Genomic DNA, 9,295 nt, shown 5'->3' with positions numbered 1-9,295 from the left:
ATGAGACAGTATGTTCTTAAATGACCCTTTACAGAGTTAACCCTCCCACTGTCTTTATGGGTGACCCCACGAGGAAAGTTGACCATTGAGCAGGGTTGATGGTTTATCCCTTGAGGTCCATGTGGCAGGGGTGAGGTGGTGCTCACTTCTCACCCCTGCCACATGGACACTTTTGATAATGAAGACAAACAGCCATTTTTACCGCAGTTTTGCTCAAAAACATCAGTTCAGTCCCTGTGATCCACTCGCTGTTCACCTCTCTCCTTCCTTTCCTGTGGGTTGGAACATGCACCTTCGCGCACTGGTGTTATGTAATTCTGCTCGGTTTGGTAGCTGGTTCCATGTTTGAAATGTGTTTCCCCAACCGCTCCGCACGGAAGAGGCAAAATACTGTTTAGCACCCATAACAAGCGGATTCTCAGTGGTTTGCTCATAAAACAGAAGACCTGCAGGCCTCTGTGAGTTAAAACATCCTAATACTGTTTCAGTTGTAAACATTGTGCTCCATCCCTGTGTTTGAACTCAGAAGTTGCCCCCTGATACCACAGATTTGTGATGATTTAGCTTGTTTTTTTATTTTACTCCAGAATAAAAGATAAAATTATTACAAAAGCAGTTCATTGTAGTTAAATTAGTCATTCAAATGATTCTAAAATGCTGCTGCTGTGTGTGTGTGTGTGTGTGTGTGTGTGTGTGTGTGTGTGTGTGTGTGTGTGTGTGTGTGTGTGTGTGTGTGTGTGTGTGTGTGTGTGTGTGTGTGTGTGTGTGTGTGTGTCATTTCATAAATGAATGATGTCTCAATAGTGATTATGATAATGTTTTATCTTATACTGCACCTATCTTTGGTCTGGGAGGTGTAACTTATCATGATACAAGCCTTTTAAAACTTGTTAAAGTGTTACAAGAGGAAATGCATGAATTTAAAGTTCATGTTTGGTGGCCAACCTTCACAGTTTGGAGGCCCACTATGTTCAGCACTTGGGCCCCCTTGATTGGGGGTGGGAAAGAGCTTTATAAATAGAATGAATGAATGAATGAATTGAGATGACATTTATCTTGAATTTGGGTTATTTTCATCAGCCTGAATTTATACTTGGAAATAAAATGCTTTGTTTTAGTGAAGCTCCGCCCACACACGCTCCAACAAAATGTGCCTGCAACAGCGTCTTAAGCTCGGATCACACTGCAATTTGCGGCCGTCTTAGCCAAATCCCTCCTCAGGAGCATGATCGTGTAAAAAACGGTGAACATGAAGGTGATTTGCAAATCTGTGGTTAATTTCTGTTAATAGCCCAAGGTAAACTGGAGTTATACTTAAAATATTTAAACTACCTTTTTTAGACCATCAGATAAATTGTGAAAACTGTGATTCTGTGATCTGTGAGAGCTGAAATGAGATGAGTTCACAAACATAAAAAATAAAACACAAAAACATGAGATCCCTTTGCTGATGGTGGAAATTTCACATGTTCAACCGATAAGCGGTTCAGTAGCGTTTTGCTGCAGAGCGACAAAGGAAGCGGGTGTGAGCTGTCACACGGAGCGGAGCTGTGGAGCAGTGAGACAGAAATCACGACAAAAGTTTAGATATTGCTGCGATCTATGACAGATTGTTACTTCTCTGTCGTTTAGTGGGTTCTTGTGTATAAAAGAAGAGAAGGATGAATGACCAACAGACAGATCACTGTTTAGCTGGAAGACAGGAAAAGGAGACCCGCAGCCGGAGTCTTGACGCCAAAGAGAGGGTTTTAAAAACGAAGCTTCCTCTTTGAGGAAGATGAGTTGAGTCATGAACTGACACTAAAAAGAAGTGTTTTTATCTTTTCAGCTTTGTTTTGGTTAGCGACCTGCTTAGTGACGTATGCTTCGGGAGGTGTGGTCATCGGGAGGTCCTGTTGGAGAGAGACGTCGTGCAGTCTGCCTCACAGAAATCATGCGCCATACAGCGTGCCGCCTTTCTGGAGTTCTCACAGTGTGACATGAACAATCCTGTATGACGGCCAAAATTCACAGTGTGACCCAGGCTTTAGGCAAGTCACTTGCTGTATTGGCTATGGTAGTCTAGAGGTTAAGGCATCTTCCTGAGCGCCCTGACCACTGGACTACAGTTACTTGACACTAGTCGCCTAAGCCACATATCCTGTGCTGGCCAGGGCAGACAGGTTTCAGAACAGACTAGTTTAGGGAGAGGAGCAAGGCCTGATGACGAGATTAGTTTCCATTGATGTTTTACAGGATTTTTTAAGTAAAACTCAAAATTTGCAGCTGAAACAGGAAAATTCATGAATGCAGTCAAACATGATTTGGGTGTTTTTTTTCATGAGGAAATAAAAATATCACATGTTAAAAAGCTCCAAAAGGTGGATTTTCTATGATATGGCCCCTTTAACGTGACAGAACCCTGAGATGGCTCATTCTGGAAGGTACTGAAAATGTCACAAATAAAACTGCTGAGATTGCTTGAAGTGAGGGGGGTTTTGTACAAAGAATTTCATAAACATGTTTTATTTCAACCATGAAACAGTTTTACCTTAAGAAAAATATGTCATATGCCCACTTTAGTACTGATTATTACCCACAAATCATAAAACACAAGAATCTTCCTGTTGGCCACAAAAAAGTAAGCTGATCTCAGAGCTTTTTCATTCAGTTGAAACATTTCTGATAAAACAATCATGAGAAAATAGGAGGAACTTTTGTGACGTCAGTGTTTATGCTTCTCGTAGTGTGTGGCAAGAAACAATGTCTTTTGCCAATAATTTGGTTGTTTTGCACGTTTGGAGGAGGATTTAGTGAAGACGGATCATTCTTGCTGTGTGGTTGATAGTTCGGTCCGTGGGAGGCTTGATGAAAAGTTTTATTGAAATTTCCTCCGTAAACTGCCGCGAAATACAAAAGAGATGATAGGAAGCAGTCCAGACTCTCGGAAGAAAGCCTGGACTCCTGCAGCAACGGGCAGTTTGTGAGGCTCATTTTGCTCACAGTAAGTCCTTGTGACTAAATATTTGTTAATAAGAGAAGATGTTTTTAAAAACATTCATCTTTGTGTATTTTTGAATCCACAGTCATGTTGTTTTCACGCTCTGATTTAGGTGTCTCAACCCACGATCATTATAATAATAAAGACATACATAAGGACCCAGATTAATGAAGATTTACCGGGCTTTGCAGTTGCTGTGAGGATTTATCTGTTTTCTTTGGTCATCACACACGGGTGATGCTAGCTGCTGCTATTGCCACGGCTTTCTGTTTTCAGAGAGAGAGATCGGCTCAACTCTCCTTAAAACAAAATTATCATAGGCCTCCAGACTTTTGAAAGTCTTTCATTTTTCATGAGTGAAGGGTCCAGGGCTTTTTGTTGAATTGGAACAAATGTCTCCCCCACAGATTTGTGGGGGAAAAAAAAACACAGGCGAATCGGATCGATGTTTTCTGTCATCCCAGAGCTCATACGGGCTTTAAATACATTTAATTTTGTCTTCAATACAGATTTTAAGCTTCTCTCTAAACCTCCTCTTGTCTTTAGACAGTAAAGTGTTTATATATCGGGAATTTCTCATCACAAACTCTCTTAAAAGTTTATGTCGCGTATTGATAGCAGTTCATTTTGTGTTTGTTTTTGCCGCCCAGCCACTCGTGCATACGCACAAAGATGAGAAGAGATGTCAACAAAGATCCTCCTATTGGCTGCAGCAATCTACTGATCTAATGCACAACTGCAGTAAAGCAATTACTGCTAATCAAATTTCACCCGGTGTACTTAAGACTAATGTCAAAAAATGATCGTGTCGCTCCAAGTCTCTCCTGTGAATTATGGAGCAAAATACAAACCCAGAAACAGGACATAAAGATTAATTAGATGACTGAAGCTAACAACTTTTACTTTTAAAAATGACATTGAATTCATGTTGTAGTAAAAAATGACTTACCCATTTTTAAGAAAAATTAAATATAACCAATATCCATGTGAACTTTGCTCCCCTTGAAGCTGTCAGACCTCCAAACTGCTGCCTGCATTTCTGACTGAAACATGACGCAAGCAAAATAAGATAAAAAACATAAACTTTTCTACTCTGTGTATAAGATAAGAACAGGAAAACAGTATGACGCAAGTGTTTATGCCACCAACGAGACACTTTAGTGCCAGCATCTTACTCCTTAGTGAATTGTATCAGCATTTTCTTGTTTTCAGCTATCGTGGCTAGACAGAGGACCTTTAATAGTCACCTCACTGTCGAGTTTATGGATTTAAAAAGCTGCTACAGGCATTTAAATAAGTTTTTTGAAAATCTCAGTTTAACTTGAGTTCTTCATGTTCTACCCACATGATGCCAAGTTAAACCACAGTTACAAGATAAGCATCTGTACCGTCTTTTTATGTAGTTTGCAACAGACAATTGCCTTTAGGAAGAGGTTTTAGTAGTGTTAAAAAATCCCCATAGGCTCAAATACATCTGAAACTTTTTTTGTTAGGTGCTAAATGTGTTCTGGTTTCATCGCCAGAAGCTACATTTCTCCTGAACATGACTCTTTAGAATGGATTCCTTTTTAATTCAATTCAATTCAGTTTATTTACATAGCACCAAATCACGAGAAGAATCGTCTCAAGGCACTTCACACAGTAAACATTCCTATACAGGTCAGTTCATTAAGCCAATCAGTGAAAAATTTCTTGTATAACGAACCCAGCAGATTGCATCGAGTCAATGACTGGTGTCAGTGACTTTACAGCAATCCTCATACTAAGCAAGCATTTAGCGACAGTGGAGAGGAAAAGTCCCTTTTAACAGGAAGAAACCTCCAGAGGATTCTGGATCAGTATAAGCAGCCATCCGCCACGACTCACTGGGGATCGAGAAGACAGAGCAGACACACCCACACACACCAACCCACCCACACACACAACATATATACCAAGTAGTGTTTCTATGGTTTCATTGTGATTTCTTAGTAAATATTCTATTTGGCGAGAGATAAACTTTATTGTATTTATCCTAGTGAATCTATAATTAAACGGGTAAACTAGTACAGTATTTTCCAGACTATAAGTCTCACTTATTTTCATAGTCTGGCTGGTCCTGCGACTTATATACCAAAGTGACTTATATACCAAATTATGTATACCGCGCTGCTGCGGGCCGGCTCCGGACCAGGTTTCAGCTCCTCTGCCCCGCCTTCACCTGCTGGAGCCTGTGGCAAGCTGCTGCGGGCCAGCTCCGACCCAGGAATGAGCTCCCCCGCCCGCTGGGAGGGTTCGAAACACCGCCATCCTCTGCTGGAGACCGTTGTGCACTGCTGCACCCTGGTTGTTTATTCTGTTATTGTTACCGGTACTTGTCTTGCAGTTTGAAATGCTTGGTCTCAGATTTTGTAAGGAAAATAATAACATTTCCCCCCAAAATGCGACTTATAGTCCAGTGCGACTTATATATGTTTTTTTCTTCTTCATTATACATTTTATGGCTGGTGCGACTTATACTCCGGAAAATACGGTAGTAGCACATTCAATGCCAACGAAAGTAAAATGTTATTATCAGAAGAAGGAGAATGTTTAAGTGGTTAGCAACAGTGTTAAAACCTATGGCCCCCTCCATGAGGCCACCACAGCTCAGCAGAACATCACTGTAGCTTCTTCTGGGGAGAAAAACACTTAGAGAAAAATAAAGCTAACAGCTGAAAAAGCAGGAAATAATACAGTTAAAGAGCAAATTGTAGAAGAAAATAGTCGAGTGTGGAAAGTGGTCAGTATGTCCTCCAACAATTTAAGGCTATGGCAGCATAGCTACAGAGATAACTTTGGATAACCTAGCCTTTTAGATGGAGGCATGTTGGAGGCAGGGCAAGGGAGAGTCGTCTTTACCGACTGTACACTCCACCTCCCTCTACTCCCCCACTTGTCCAGATCTAGGCTAACATCAGATTTTAACCATAGGCCCTATCAAATAAAAATGTTTTAAGCCTATTCTTAAAAGTAGGCAAGGTGTCTGCCTCACGGACTAAAGCTGGGAGTTGGTTCCACAAGAGAGGAGCCTAATAACTAAAAGATCTGCCTCCCATCCTAATTTTAGATATTCTGGGAACCACCAGTAAACCTGCAGTGTGAGAGCAAAGGGCTCGGTTAGGAACGTATGGAACAATCAGGTCACTGATGCATGATGGAGCTTGATTATTAATTTACTTTTATTCTGTCACCTTCGCTATGAATAGACAGAATTTTGTTTAAAGGGTTTTAGCATTTCAGTTACTTGAAAACAAAAAATCCCCAATTTCCTCTGAGCAATCCCTTCCAGCAAAGTTTGAGAAAACATCTATCTGCCTCGGATGAAATACTGAGATAACGGCAGCAAATAAAAGACACTGGAGCGGTTGGACGGACCAGTAACTGACCAGAACCATTAAGTGGAGGACTCTTTAGTCACATCAACAGATAAACTTTTTTTTTAAACTGTATGATTGTAACAACAAAGAGATCTCCCTATCTGTCCGGTTTCAGGTGAGAATGTGTGTGTGTGTGTGTGTGTGTGTGTGTGTGTGTGTGTGTGTGTGTGTGTGTGTGTGTGTGTGTGTGTGTGTGTGTGTGTGTGTGTGTGTGTGTGTGTGTGTGTGTGTGTGTGTGTGTGGCAGGAGTATAATTTCAGTCTACTTGCAAAAAGCTTTCATTTTCATTGCTTCTGACTTCATTTGATGTGTGAACGAGTTATTCAGTGAACTGTTTGTGCTGTAGTGTGGGTTTCCTTTTGGTGTTTATTGAACAGTGCTGCTCTGTCGTGGGTCTCATGTAGCTCACCAGGTTGTAATCAGCTGCTCACAGAGCATCAAATATGCATGAGACCTCATCCAAGGATCGTAGTGCCGGAGATACTTTAAACCAGTAACAAGTAAACAGTCCAGTGTACACACACACACACACACACACACACACACACACACACACACACACACACACACACACACACACACACAATGGTTCACTATTAGTTTCATGTGCAAACAATGAGACAGATTTAAAATGCAAACCGAAGGGCTGAAAACTAAAGAAAGAACACTGTTTTCTCTTGTTGCTGCTTTTAGCATAAATAACAACTATATAGAAATTGTAATATGACTAAAATATTTTCATATATTATCAACCATATAGCTAATTTAATGCTTAAACCTCTTTTTCAGTATTTTGGGAAAAATGTGTTTCCTTTTCGGGGGAAATTACAAATAAATTGTAATTAAAGGACAGTTGGAACAAAACAAAAAACACCAGCAGACAGCAACTATAGACTGACTTTGTACAAATAATTAATAGTAAACTTTACAAATTGTGGGAAATGTATTTTTAAACTGAATTAGTTATTTTTGTTCAACATGAAACTAAACTTCTTCTGAAATGGAGCAATTCAAACTAAGCTGGTGTGTTGGTCTGCATGTGCGGACTCATAAAGAGAATGAAGATGACTCATTTAGGGTTTGTTGCAGGAACATGCTGAACTTCACTTTTCCTCAACTTGTTATAGGTTTATAATTTCGTATTTGGACTAATTGTTTGTTAAATATTAAAGAAATAAATATTTGAGAAGTTTCTATTCAATCTATTGATCAACACGGGCTTAATGAGGGGTAAAATAGTAGCAATAGCTTATTTAGGATTGAGAAAAATACCAAAACCACTTTATTTCTTTAAACGTTTACAAGCTTTCTCCTCCATCACCACCTCTCATTGCCTCGCTGCCTGCCCAGCACCAACTCTAACAATATCTTGTAGCTGCAGGGCTGCAGAATCAGGGTATCGGGTCAAGCTGCATGCTGATCTCACGTGTCACCCAAGGCTGCGTCAAACCAGCTCTGCCAGAAACAAAAACACCCACAAACCACGCAGTGGAGTTAGAGCTCCCTTTGACAAGTCATGACACACCAAAATGTTCCCCTGTCAAAGTGTGGGAGTGTTTTCAGTTTCACAGTGTTTGGAAAGAGTCAGCAGTCCGCTGCTTTGCGGATTGCTTTGGGTTGAGGCTTAAGACAGCTGACCTTAAACACATTTCTTGAGGTGTTGGATATTCTGCATAAATCAGACTTCTTGACAGCTTCAGAGCACATGGAGGACCGTATCAGCTCCCACAGCGACGTCAGGGGACTCTGCAAGCACACAGCCTGCCAGACGAAGAGGTCAACCCTCCCTGTCACTACCCTGTGGTGTCACTGTTATCAGCAACTAATCTACTCTTCTCCTTTCTGCAAACTGAGTGAGTGAAGGAGTGACGCAGAGGTAGAGAAACTAAGCTAATTTTAAAATCCTTACTTTTTTCTCTCTAGTTTTTTTTTCCTTTATCGTTTTGGACAATTTGCATCGGTGTGACTCGGGAACTTCTTTGCGGTGCAGTCATTGTCACATCTGGGATTATTTGGAGAGTTTGTAACCATGAGCTAATGAGAGAGGAGAGACAAATGTGCAAAGTCCTCCAGTGCAGCGGAGTCTTCGCTTAGAGCAGCACCTCCTCTGCCTCTTCCCTCTCTCTTTGCTGCCTTGTCGAGGCTTGCCCGGAACTCCAGTGGATGAACTCTGCAGCATTCTTCTGCGGATTTTCCTGCATCCCTAAGCCATGAAGAGTAATCAGATCTGTATTTTGTCTGATTTTATCAGTTTTGTTTCCACTTCAAACCTGGATTCTTCCTTTTGTTTTGGTTCATCTCAGAGCAGAACCTCATGGAATGAATCCAGAAGAGAGAAATAGCTGAACAGGTCTGGCGTGCCATGTGTTTTCTTTACAACTGAGTTACGCTTGAGTCAGGAGCTCAAAAGGAAAATGAACAAGGACTCACGACTGGCAAAGAAAGGGACCAGTTCTGGATACAGTCGGAGACACTCGTGCTTGGGGTACGTTTCTAAACTCTGCATCTTTTCTGCTCTCAGTCATGAGAGGGAGTTCTCTAACTCTGACAGGCAGGATTCATGAACTCAGAGCTATAGTTTCACGGTGTTGAAACCGCTAAACGGGAACTATTTGGAAACAAAACACTAGTTTTCATCATTCATGTTTGAATCGTTCTTTATTTGGTGGTCAGAGACAGAAAACATAAAAGCGTTTATTTTACATTCTCCACAAGATCAATTTTTCTTAAGAAAATACAAAAAAGGAATTAAACTTTTTTTTAGAGAAATGTTGACATTATAGCCGTTTTGTTGAAATCTTGATTAAACTTGTTTCATTAGCGCTCAGACGATGTGCTCTGGCTGATTCTCAGCTACCAACACATCAAAATAACAGGGTTATTACAGGTTGTTTTGTGTTTGCCGATATTGATTAGT

General features: G+C 40.8%; 1 protein-coding gene across 13 annotated transcripts in view; it reads left to right on the top strand.

The window, feature by feature from the left end:
- Positions 1-9,295, top strand: part of LOC107392825 (3',5'-cyclic-AMP phosphodiesterase 4C) — a 115,698-nt gene that overhangs the window by 65,256 nt on the left and 41,147 nt on the right. The window contains exon 1 of one of the 13 annotated variants that reach the window (XM_054752207.2): positions 747-8,863. The exons of 11 other annotated variants lie outside the window; for them this stretch is intronic. In XM_054752207.2, the coding sequence (XP_054608182.2) occupies positions 8,793-8,863 (71 nt within the window). In that variant the 5' untranslated portion in view covers positions 747-8,792. Of the gene's footprint in view, positions 1-746; positions 8,864-9,295 lie in introns of those variants that run through there. One more of the 13 variants, XM_054752205.2, reaches the window with a different exon arrangement.

The sequence above is a fragment of the Nothobranchius furzeri genome, chromosome 8 (assembly GCF_043380555.1).
Source record: "Nothobranchius furzeri strain GRZ-AD chromosome 8, NfurGRZ-RIMD1, whole genome shotgun sequence".
Classification (NCBI taxonomy): domain Eukaryota; kingdom Metazoa; phylum Chordata; class Actinopteri; order Cyprinodontiformes; family Nothobranchiidae; genus Nothobranchius; species Nothobranchius furzeri.
The sequence above is the reverse complement of the archived record's forward strand: the minus strand, read 5'-3'. Positions and strand labels throughout refer to the sequence as shown.